This window comes from Lutra lutra, chromosome 9 (genome assembly GCF_902655055.1).
Source record: "Lutra lutra chromosome 9, mLutLut1.2, whole genome shotgun sequence".
Classification (NCBI taxonomy): Eukaryota; Metazoa; Chordata; class Mammalia; order Carnivora; family Mustelidae; genus Lutra; species Lutra lutra.
In genome coordinates, this window is record NC_062286.1 from 76181381 (window position 1) to 76194307 (window position 12927).

At 44.7% G+C, this 12927-nt stretch overlaps 1 protein-coding gene across 10 annotated transcripts in view; it reads left to right on the forward strand.

Moving 5' to 3' along the window:
- Window positions 1-2769: 2769 nt before the first annotated feature.
- Window positions 2770-12927, forward strand: part of FAM178B (family with sequence similarity 178 member B) — a 114346-nt gene continuing 104188 nt past the window's right edge. For 5 of the 10 annotated variants that reach the window (XM_047745990.1, XM_047745989.1, XM_047745991.1 and 2 more), the window contains exon 1: window positions 2770-2878. In XM_047745990.1, coding sequence (XP_047601946.1) covers window positions 2798-2878 — 81 coding nt within the window. In that variant the 5' untranslated portion in view covers window positions 2770-2797. The remainder of the gene's footprint in view (window positions 2879-12927) is intronic. The other 5 variants (XM_047745987.1, XM_047745994.1, XM_047745988.1 and 2 more) reach the window with 4 other exon arrangements.

Below are 12927 nucleotides of genomic sequence, written 5' to 3' on the forward strand. Positions count from 1 at the left end.
CCCCAAGAAGCTCAGAGACAGGCTTAATATTCATTCACATAATCACATTAGCCCCTCGGCCAAAATGTGGCTCTTTCTCCTCTTTGTGGTTTTGATTTTTTTTTTTTTAATTATCTTTTCTCCAGTAACTCTTTTGAAATCAGACAGTGGAGGATAGAGGAAAAGGTATACACTGTGGAGTCAGAAACATGGGTTCAGATGGTCTTGCACCTAGCAGCTCTATAATTTGGGGAACTTCTCTGACCCTCCAATTTCCCTTTTGTAGGGTCATTAAATAGGATTGAATTACAATGTAGATAGTGTATGTAGCACCTGCTAGATGATCAATAAAAGACAATTACATAAAGGAGAAGCTATAAAATATGAATAGAATAATTGAAAGTGTCACTCCAGGCTGGCCAATAGAAGAATAAACAACTACTCACATGGGGACCTGGGAAAGAGCAAGGCCAACTGACTTAAAACCCCTCTCCCCTGAGTCAATCCCAGCTCTAGGATCACTATTCAAAAGACTCTTGGGAACACAGATTTTTTTTTTTAAGAATTTATTTATTTATTTGACAGACAGAGATCACAAGTAGGCAGAGAAGCAGGCAGAGAGAGAGGGGAGGAAGCAGGCTCCCCGCTGAGCAGAGAACCCTATGCGGGGCTCGATCCCAGGACTCTGGGATCATGACCTGAGCTGAAGACAGAGGCTTTAACCCACTGAGCCACCCAGGCGCCCCGGGAACACAGATTTTTAACCAGACCAAGAGATCAAGTCACCATATAGCCCGTGGTCCCTGGAGAGCAGGAGTTGAAGAACAGAGACCCTAGGAGGAAGAGGAAGAGGAGACTGGGCAGGTCCTCAACTGGCATGACCAGGCCCGGAGGAGGGCCTCTACTGGAGTCCCTGAGCCACCTGAGGCAGCGTGTTGGCCAAACCTCCTTTTCTCTCCTTCCAAGGTCCTCTGGGAGGAATGTGGAGGGCCTCAAGGACACAGGGCCTCAACACGAATTGAGAATAGCAGTTACTAAAAACGAGAGCAAAACCCTGGGAGATGTGGGGAAAGACAGGCCAGTAGCAATGAGAGCCCTGGGCTTAAATGTGGGCTCTCATACCCCAGTGTATGGCCCAGGGCCAGGCAGGTGGCCTCCAAGCCTTAATTTCTTCCCTTGGAAAATGAGAGTAGTCAAAGTGCCCTCCAACCCACAGTGAAGATGAAATGAGCTAATGTTGGTGGAAGCATTTGTATCCTGAAAAAGGGTTATTCTTCTGTGGGTACCTGGGTGGCTCATTCGGTTAAGCAACTCCTTCAGCTCAAAGTCGTGATCTCAGGGTCCTGGGATCTCAGAGTCTTGGGAACGAGGCCCACGTCGGACTCTCTGCTCATTGGGGAATCTGTTCTCCCTCTCATTCTCCCTCTATGCTCTCCCCTCTCCCTCCATCCCCCTTTCTCTCTCTCAAATAAATAAATAAAATCTTTCTTTAAAAAGAGAGAAAAGACAAAAGAAAAAGAAAAAGAAAAAGACAAAAGAAAAAGAGAGGAGGAAGCAGGCTTCCCACTGAGCAGAGAGCCCGATGCAGGACTCCATCCCAGGACCCTGGGATCATGACCTGGGCCAAAGGCAGAGGCTTAACACACTGAGCCACCCAGGCACCCCGAAAAAGGATTATTCTTGTATAGGTTAGTATTTTCAACTTTGCCTGGGGCTGACTCAATCGTTCTTTCATATTAAACTTTCAAATGATGCTCATTCAAATGAATCTACGTATGTATGTTTAAAACATTTAAAATAGCAGGAGTAAAAAAAAATTAAAAAATAAAAAATTAATGCTAAGCATTCTCCAAAGAACAGGAAGGAGTTCAGAGTGGATCATTTTAACCTCTTCAATATCCCTTTTAACAAATGGAAATCAGAATAAATGGGCCCAAACTCCCAGAGGAGATGATCCAAGGAAGTAAGGGTCAAGTAGCAGTGTTGCTAGGAAGGTCTTCCAACATACCAAGGCCTCTGCCTTCTCTCGCTCACGTCCTGGCCCCAGCAGAGGGGCTCCCTCTGGGTATGGGTTGAGCCAAAGTGCCCTGGGTAGCACCAACCAGCTCAGCTCAGCTCTGCCCACCTCCTGCCTGGAAAACCACACAGGAGGACGATTAATTAGCTATTCATGATGCCTAATTAAAAATCAGTGCCCCAGAAGAATAGATATGGGTCTTAATTGATGACAGGACAGGCCGAGAATGACGAGAAAGAATGTGTGTAAATGGCCTAGCTCGGGCGCCAGGCCCGGCGTCGGGGCTCAACCAGGGATCCCCGAGTGTGATTCTGCCAGGGCCGACATCCTCCAAAGCGCGTGCACGCTCACACACACTCAGATACACGTGCCCAGGACACACATATCTGTTCTCAAAGCAAAACGTGGTGAATTATAATCACGGATGGAGGCTATGAGGCGAGCGCTCTCAACACACACCACGGTGGGTGTCTTTACTTGGGAAAGATCCCAAGTGGTCTGATGGTGGAGAGGCCGCAGTGGGGCGGGGTTCAAATGTTGGCGTAGCCCTTCTGTCGGTGTCCTTGCCAAGTGGCCCTTTCCCTCTGGGCTCCACTGTCCTCTTCTGCCGGGAAGCCCCAGCTGGCGCAGATCAAAAGCTCAGAGAGGCGCGCCGATGCCCGCGCCGCCAGGAGGCCTCTGCGCAGGGAGGGCCGCCCACCCGGAGGTTTCCGGCGCGTCGCATGGTGCGCACGTGGGGGGCGCACGTGGCGGGGACTGGGGGCTGGGCCCGCTGGGGGCGCTGTCGGCGCGTGCTCCCGGATGCTGGACGGCTGTTGCCTGCCCAGGTGCAACCCGCGGGTGCAACGTTGCGGGCGCGGGGAGGCCGGGGCGGCCCTGGAGGTAGGAACCCGCTCCTCTCCCCCAGCGCGGTCCTCTGTCCTTCCAGCCCCACCGTCCGGGAAGCCTACCCCAGCTTCCTTTCCCCGCCGAGTCGGGCCCCTCCTCCAGGCCTGGGCCCGGGGTTCCACACCCTTCCGGGCCCCCCCTTCCCCAGCCCTGCCCGCCCAGCCCAGCTTGGACTGCCGGTTGTCCCAAGCCCGCCGTGGTCAGAACCAGCCCAGCCGCCTGCCTGCTTGTTTGCGCTCTCACGGGTTTCTCGGCTCAACACGTGTTCTTGTGTGTTACTCTGACCCGGGCGCCTTGCTGGACCCAGGGCTGGCCCTCCTTTCTGGGGTGGCACAGTCTCCAAAGCATCATTTGCTTTGTTGGGACGGAACTTCCTTCAGACTAACTTGAGAATTGGTTTATGTTTTGGTTGATTTGGTTTTCTCTCTGTGTGTGTGTCTGTGTGTGTGTGTGTGCGTGTGTTTCCAGTGTTTCCCTAGGGCGCAAAGGGTAGCTGCTATTTTCTTTCCAGAAAGGCTCTCTGTTCCCAGCCCATGCCCAGTTTGATGGATGTGCAGTTTATAATACTGGAGACTGTTTGACTTTATTTGTGGATAAAACTTACCTCATTTCATCTTTCAGATTGCAAGCTGAAGCCTTGCTAACCAGAGCTGCTGCTCTCCCTAACATTCCTAAACTATTAAATATTTGTTTAAAAGGACAGACATAAAGCAATGTCTTAGGAGTCAGGCATCTTGAAAAAGGCAATACTCATAAAAACAGGACTGTTGTCATAGTCTCAGTGAATCTTGGATCCATTTTTACATCAAGACTCAAAACATTTTGGATTCCATAATTATCTGACCTCATGGCTACAGTTTAAGACAAATTATTTTATTTTTCTTGTAGGGAGGAAAGCAAAAGAACAAAAAGTGGGGCAACATGTTGAAATCACACTGTGGGCCAGTGATGGAGAGTGGGAGGGTTGTGGAGGAAGGCTGAATGGTCCAGGCTTTGGGCCTGGGTTTGCAGGATTTCAGAAGGTACCCACCCTGCAGTGAGATGAGGTGGGCAGATGGACCTACAGTCCCTGGGCTGGATGGGAGAGGACGGAGCATGGTGCAACCAGATGGCTTCACTCCTTAGCCTGGAAAGAATATGGGTGTGGTGGAGGAGGAATAGGCCCTGGCTGGTTGGTGTTGGGGGCTTGGGAGGGAAAGGACAGAAGAAGTCAAGTTCAGATATTGACTGTGTTTCCCCATTTGAACGGGATGTCTTTTTATCTCCTCCTGTGTTCCTGTCTTGACACCTCGTACACAGCATTGGAGCATGTCAGATTATCCAGAATGATCATTTCTAACTGATTCCTGCGTGCATCTTTGTTCACGAGTCAATAGTTCTGAAGTTGGGCTGTGTCGTCCTTTGCGTCGTTGTTCACTTGACAGCTTTTTGTCTTTCTTGGTGGCATAGAAAGTCATGGTGCTTGGGGCTCCTGGCTGGCTCAGTCGTTAAAGGATGCAACTCTTGATCTCAGGGTTGTAAGTTCAAGCCCCACGTTGGGTATAGAGATGGCTTAAAAATAAAATCTTTGTGAAAAAAAAAAAAAAAAAAGAAAAAAGACATGATGCTCTTAAAATTGTGGCATCCCAGCTCTGGTGAAGTATTATAGCCTGCTGTGGCCTTGGTCCAGCAATTGCAGGATTCAGAGTTGGAGACTCAGGCAGAAAAGATGACCTTTTTTATGCTAATGTGTTCAAGGGACACGAAGGAGGGGGTTGACAAGAGCAGGAACAACAGGAACAGGTCTGAAAGCTGTATTACTCTATGGGTCGGAGAGAAAAGAAACAGCTGGTGGATGTGTCTCCTTTCCTGGTAATATTGGACCACCTATAACCACTGGTAGATGGATACCTTTGAGAGAAAGGTGTGCTTTGTGCTTTGTGCTTTGTAGCAGCCAAGCTTAGCTGCCCACTGGGCAGGCGGCCCTCACCCTTCAGACTGCTCATGACCAACCAGTCTGAATACACCTCTTGAGACTGTGGGGTCCATGCTCCACCATCCATTGGAGTCTTGGTGACCTTGGGTCTACCACTGGCAGAAACCTCCCATTGCTGTAAGCCCCTCAAGGACAGAGGCCATATCTTGCCCATCCTTGGTTTCCTGGGCTCAACACAATGCCTGATGCATCAGACATACTAAGTTGCATCTTACTGAGTAAAACTGCACTGGACAAGTTGAAGCAGGTTGTCTTCCTGGTGCTTGAGTCAAAGTCTTCATCTTGCAAGAATCATGTTCTAAGTGAAGGTTCTCTTCTCAGCCCTCAGTCCTCTGTGCAACTGTTCTCTGAGTTATTGGTTTGGGGAGCTAACCTACAAGACCATATTTCTCACCCTTGGCTCACAGAATGAGCTTTTGGGACTTCGTCCATTTATAAATCGGAATCTGCTTATATGTCAACACACTTGGTGACTTGGCTCCCAGAGATCCTCACTAGTTAACCCACAGGATATTAGGATCTCTATGGATTGATTGTGCTGGGTCTGCTGCTTAAGCAGGTGAGCAGATCCCAGCCTCAGGAAAGTTAGAAAGGTGAATGAGACTCTCCTGGAAACAAACGGGCAAAGTTTACCTTCTGCTTCATCTCCAGGGAATGAACACAGGCTGAACTCCAGGGGCCCTCAGGATCTGCAGGACTTGACCTTGGTTCCCCATTCCCACCCTGGCAGACCTAGGTGCTCCTTCTAGAATGAGATGCTTTGAGCATGCAAAACATCTTTTCTCAGCCTGCACCAAGGTGGTCTTGGGGTGGTTTGTACAGAAGTGAGGACTTTTGGGAGAGTTCCTTTTCTGTCTTCTTTGGCTGACTCTTAGGCTCCCAGGGGGTGGCTGCACTTTGCTAGAAAATGCTGCCACCGCCATCACCAGTTTGCTGGGTTTTTGTTTTTTTTTTTTTTAATTTCTTAAGGTGACTTTGGGGGTATTTTTATGGATAAATGTCCGGTGAGCTTCTGGATTTCAGTTGGATTTGTGAGAAACCCTGATTATCGCTGTAAGATTTTTTGAAAAATTTGAAGGTATTAAAAGCCAAAACTAGTTTTTACCTACTTCCATAAAAATTATTTCAGGCCAGAATCATGACTGGAATAACACCATATGTTAACTATCTTGGAATTAAAATTTTTAAAAAGAATCATCAATGGATGGTAAAACTAGGAAATGAAAGTAGGACGAGAAACAGGATATTTACATAATCTCAAAGCATCTTCCCTTAAGACACTGATTAATAACAAAGGGAAAAATAGTGGTATTACAGTGCAGAAACCTGGCAGAGCCTGCCTTAACCAAGTGATTAAAATTAAAGCAGCAGTAATGAGACAAATCACCACCGTGTGCCTTCTGATATGATATACTGAGAAAAACACATCTCACATCTGTGTATTCCTGCTCCAAACATATAACCTGAACCTAATCATGAGGAAATGTCACGCAAACCCAAATTTATAGAATCTACAAAGTAACTGGCCACTGCTCTTCAAAAGTGTCCAGACCAGGGGCCCCTAGGTGGCTCAGTGGGTTAAGCCTCTGCCTTCCACTCAGGTCATGATCTCAGGGGCCTGGGATCGCGCCCCGCATCGGGCTCTCTGCTCAGCAGGGAGCCTGCTTTCCCCTCTCTCTCTGCTTGCCTCTCTGCCTACTTGTGATCTCTGTCAAATAAATAAAATCTTAAAAAAAATCTTTAAAAAATTTTTCAAGACCACACACACACACACGTGCGATAATTAATGACAGACCAAATATAGTGAAATGTTGACATAGGGGAATTTTGATGCAGAGTATATGGACATTTTTTGTGTGGTTTTGCAGTTTGGGGTATGACTGAAATTATTTCAAAGAAGTAGAAAAGGTCTTCACTTTTTTCTTATAAGAATTATGGATGGGGGAACAATTAAAATATGCTATACATACTTGGCAGGGAGAAACTTGACAGATCTAAATGGCTTTTGTAGTATGGTAACATCAAAATTTTGTGTATCCTGGTAGACAGTCAACAGAAATGAGTATTTATATCCTTCAAAAGACATGCACAAGAGTATTCATAGCAACTTTATTCGTAATAGCCTGAAATAAGAAACAATCCACATGTCCATCAGGAGAGTGGATAAGTAAGTTGTGAGACATTCATATGATGGGATTCTCTACAGTAATGGAAATGAGCAAAGAGTTATAACATGCAACAATGTGGATGAATCTCACTTGTGTGATGTTGAGCAAATTATAATCAGATACAAAAGAGCACCAGATATATGCTTTCATGCAAATAAGGATCAAAAACAGGCAAAACAGTTGATGGTGTTACAGGCAAAGTCTTGTTACCTTTGGGGGTTATTGACTGAAAAAGGTTTGAGAGATCCCTCCAGGGTGTGAGAGATGTTCAGTATCTGCGTAGTTACACACATACACATAGACACACACAGACACATAGACACACATACAAGTTGACCCTTAAGCAACATGAGGATTCAGTCATCAACTCCTTGCACAGTTGAAAATCTGCATATATAACTTTTGACTCCCTAAAAATTTAACTACTCACAGCCTTTTGTTTACTGGAAGCTTTACCATGAACGTAGACCATTGATTAATATATATTTTGTATGTTATGTGTATCATCTACTGTTTTCTTACAATGAAGTAAGCTGGAAAAAAGAAAAGAAAATCACAAGAGAAAATCTATAGTGCTGTACTGTATTTATGGAAAAAATTCACGTCTAAGTGGACCCATGTAGTTCAAGCTCATGTTGTTTAAAAGTCAACTATTTATACATTTGTATATATGTGTATAAATTCATCAAGATAAATAGTTAAGATTTGTGCACCTTCTGAAAGTTACACATCAATAAAAATTAAAATGTGTCTTGTGAGGATTATAGATCCAAATGTGAATTATAAAATAATAAAAATTCAAAAACTTGACATGAGAATATGTCATAACTTTGGGCTGGAGATGATTTCTTAAACAGGACACAGAACACATTAATCATAGAAGAAAATGTTGATAAATTAGATTACATTGAACTTAAGAGTTTTTCTTTAAAGACCTACTATTAAGAGAGTAAAAAGAGGGGCACCTGGGTGGCTCAGTGGGTTGGGGCCTCTGCCTTCGGGTCGGGTCGTGATCCCAGGGTTCTGGGATCAAGCCCCGCATCGGGCTCTCTGCTCGGCGGGGAGCCTGCTTCCTCCTCTCTCTCTGCCTGCCTCTCTGCCTACTTGTGATCTCTGTCTGTCAAATAAATAAATAAAATATTTTTTAAAAAAGTAAAAAGATAAGCCATACAGTAGGAGAAAATATTTATAACACGTAAAACTGACAGGGTTCACCCTGAGAATATACAAGAATGCCCACAGGCCAAGAAATATTAAGGACCACTCAGTAGAAATTAGGCAACAGATACTTTATAAAATAAGATATCCAGGTGGACAACAATATGAAAAAAAATGTCCAATCCTATTAGAATCAGGAAAATGAAGATTTATAATAAAAAATGCAATGAGAAACCAGTACATACCTACTAGAATGGTAAACATTTGAAACACTGGCAGTCTCAGGTGTTGGCAAGGGTAGGATGAGGAGAACTGGCAAATGGCATACAGAGGGTAAATTCATGCTACCACCTTGAAACTCTTTGAACTTATCTACCATAAATGAGCAAAGCTATTCCATCAGGTTGACACCTCAGTGCACTCCCATTAGAAATGTGTGTGATTGGGTGTGTGGGTGTGTGTACAAAAGGCAAGTATAACAACATTTATAGTGCATTATTCATAATTGTGAAAAACTGGAAACAATGAAGATGTCTTCCAACAAATGAGTTAAGCCTGTATTCATGGAACAGAATACCACACAGCAATGAAGATGAACACACACAAACATAACACTGGACAAAAGAAGCCAGACCAAAAAAAAAAAAGAATCCATAGTGTGTGTTTCCACTTATGCATTATTCAAAAACCAGACAAAACAAATCTGTGGTGTTTAGTCTTGTGTAGGGGCAGAGGGTGGGCATGCTGACTGGAAGGGAGCATGGAGAGGACTGTGGGGTGCTAGTATATGCCATCTTTTTATTTTATTATTATTATTTTTTTGGTCATGGTTACCTGGGGTGTTCACTTGGTGAAAATTCATCTAGCCGTATTCTTACCCTGGGATCGAGCCCTGCATCGGGCTCTCTGTACGCAAGTTTTCTTTAAAGTGATTAATTTGATTTACGCAAGTTTTCTCTAAAGTGATTAATTTTCTGTACGCAAGTTTTCTTTAAAGTGATTAATTTGATTTACATGTAGTGCAGTGATGCGTGGTATATTGCATGTCAGTATGGATTGAATTGTGTCTTTCCCCAAATTCATGCACCGAAGCTGTAACCCACAATATGATTGTATTTAGAGATGGTGCCTATGGGAGGTAATTAAGGTTAGAGGAGGTCTTGACAGTGGGACCCCATGATAGGATTAGTATCCTTATAAGAGGAAGAAGCCAGCACACACAATTTGTCTCTCTCTCCCACAAGCACACCAAAGAGAGGTCATGTGAACACAGCAGGTGAGTAGTCTCCCACAAACCATGAGAAATGGCTCAGAAAGAGGCCTATCTTGCCAGCACCTCCATTTTGGACTTTCAGCCTCCAGAACTATGAGAAATAAATCTGTTGTTTAAGCCACCGAGCCCATGGTACGGGCATACCTTATTTTATTGCACATTATTGTGCTTCACAGATAATGCATTTTTTTTTTTTACAAATTAAAGGTTTGTGGCAACCCTGCATTTAATAATTCTACTGGGGCCATTTTCCCAAGAGCATTTGCTCATTTTGTGCCTCTGTGTCATAGTCTGATAATTTTCATAATATTTCATACTTTTTCATTATTATTACTATATTTGTTATGGTGATCAGTGATCTTCAGTGTAACTCTTGTAATTGTTTTGGGCTCCTTGAACCTCACCCACATAAGATAGCAAACAAACAACAAACGTTACGTGTGCTCTAACTGTTACATGAACCAGTCATTCCCCATCTCTCTCCCTCTCTCCCCTTAAGGCTCCCTCTTCCCTGAGACAAATATTTTTTTAAGATTTTATTTATTTATTTGACAGAGATCCCAAGCAGGCAGAGAGGCAGGCAGAGAGAGAGGGAGAAGCAGGTCCCCCGCTGAGCAGAGAGCCCGATGCAGGGCTCGATCCCAGGACCCTGGGATCATGACCTGAGCTGAAGGCAAAGGCTTTAACCCACTGAGCCACCCACACGCCCCAAGACACAGAAATATTGAAATTAGGCCAATTAATAACCTTTTAATGGCCTCTGAGTGTTCAAGTGAAAAGAATAGTTGCACGTCCCTCACTTTAAATCAAAGCTAGGAATGTTTAAGTCTAGTGAGGAAGGCATGTCCAAAGCCAAGACAGGCCAAAAGCTCCAAACAGCCAAGTGGTGAATGTGAAGGAAGGGTTCTGGAAGGAAATTTAAATTGCTGCTCCAGGAAGAAAGTGAAAGAGCCTATCAGTGATCTGGAGAAAGTCTGAGTGGTCTGGATACAAGATCAAACCATCCACAACATTCCCTTAAACTAAAGCCTAATCCAGAGCGAGGCCCTAACTCTCTTCCATTCTGTGAAGGCTGAGAGAGGTGAGGAAGCTGCAGAAGAAAAGTCTGAAGCTGGCAGAGACTGGTTCATGAGGTCTAAGGAAAGAAGCCATCACCATGACATCCAAGTGCAAGGTGAAGCAGCACATACTGATGGAGAAGCCACAGGCAGTCATCCAGAAGATGGAGGATCGAGAAGAGAAGAGATTTTCAGTGTAGACAAACAGCCTTCTATTGGAAGAAGATTCTATCCAGGACTTTCATAGTTAGAGAGGAGAAGTCAATGCCTGGCTTCAAAGCTCCAAAGGACAGGCTGGCACTCTTGTAAAAGGCTATGCAGCTGGTGGTTTTAAGTTGCAGCCAGTGCTCATTTACCATCCCCCCAAATCCTAGGACCCTTAAGAATTTTGCCAAATTGGGGCGCCTGGGTGGCTCAGTGGGTTAAGCCTCTGCCTTCGGCTCAGGTGGTGATCTCAGGGTCCTGGGATTGAGCCCTGTGTCATGCTCTCTGCTCAGTGGGGGAGCCTGCTTCCCCCCCTTTCTTTGCCTGCCTCTCTGCCTGCTTGTGATCTCTCTCTCTTCAAATAAATGAATAAAATCTTAAAAAAAAAAAAAAAGAATTTTGCCAAATCTACTCTGCCTGTGCTCTAGAAATGGGACAACAAAGCCTGAGTGACAGCACATTTGTTTACAACAAGGTATACTAAACGTTTTAAACCCAGTGTGTCAACACTTTCTGCTGCTCAGAAACAAAGATTTCTTTTTTTTTTTTTTAATTTTTATTTATTTATTTGACAGACAGAGGTTACAAGTAGGCAGAGAGGCAGGCAGAGAGAGAGGGGGAAGCAGGCTCCCCGCTGAGCCGAGAGCCCGATGCGGGGCTCGATCTCAGGACCCTGAGATCATGACCTGGGCCGAAGGCAGAGGCTTAATCCACTGAGCCACCCGGGCACCCCAGAAACAAAGATTTCTTTAAAAATATTACTGCTAAGGGGACGCCTGGGTGGCTCAGTGAGTTAAGGCTCTGCCTTCGGCTCAGGTTGTGGCCTCAGGGTCTTGGAATTGAGCCCCACGTCAGGCTCTCTGCTCAGCGGGGAACCTGCTTCCCCCTCTCTCTCTGCCTGCCTCTCTGCCTACTTGTGATCTCTCTCTGTCAAATAAATAAATAAAATCTTTTTTAAAAAATCTTTAAAAAAACCCAAAACTGCTCATTGACAATGCACCTGGTCACCCAAGAGTTCCGATGGAGATGTTCAGTGAGATTAATGTTTTCATATTTAACATCCATTCGGCAGCCCATGGATCAAGGAGTAATTTTGACTTTTAAGTCCTGTTACATAAGAAATACATTTTTTAAGGTTATCATTGACATGCATAGACAATGATTCCTCTGATGGATCTGGGCAAAGTAAATTGCAGACCTTCTGGAAAGGATTCATCATTCTATAATCCATAGAATATTCATGATGCATGGGAAGAGGTTAAAATATCAACTCTACCAAGAGTTTGGAAGAAGGCGATTCCAACCCCCACAGATGACTTTGAGGGGTTCAGAGAACTTCCGTGGAGGAAGTAACTACAGATGAGGTGGAAATGGCAAGAAAACCAGAATTAGAAGATGGGATAGATTGCTTCGTGTCTTAAAACCTTGAAAGGATGAGAAGTTCCTTCTTAAAGATGAGCAAAGGAAGTAGTTATTTATTTATTTATTTATTTATTTATTTATTTATTTGACAGACAGAGATCACAAGTAGGCAGAGAGACAGGCAGAGGGGGAGGGGAAGCAGGCTCCCCGCTGAGCAGAGAGTCCAATGCGTGGCTCCATCCCAGGACCCTGAGATCATGACCTGAGCCAAAGGCAGAGGCTTTAACCCACTGAAGCACCCAGGTGTCCCAGAAGTAGTTTCTTGAGGTGGAATCTAGTCTTGGCCATAGCGATGTGAAGATTTTTGAGACATCCACAAAGGATTTGGAATATTACATAAACTTACCATCAACAAAGCAGAAGAGAGGAATTCTTCCTTTGAGAGGAAGTATGCGAGGACTGACTCCAATTTTGAAAGAAGTTCTGCTGTGGGTAAAATGCTATCAAACAGCATTGCATGCTGCAGAGAAATAGTCCGTGAAAGGAAGAGTCAACTGATGAGGCTGACTTCACCGTTAACTTATGTTAAGAAATTGCCACAGCCTCCCACGCCTTCGGCAACCACCACTCTGATCAGTCCGCAGCCATCAACATTGACGCTAGACCCTCCACCAGCAAAACAACGGACTTTCTGAAAGCTCAGATGATGGTTACTAGTTTTTAGCAGGAAATATCTTGTAACCAAAGTCTGTACATTGTTTTTTTCCGACACTGTGCTATTGCACATTTAATAGATAGCACTATAATGTAAACATGACTTTTGGATCCCCTGGGAAACCAGAAAA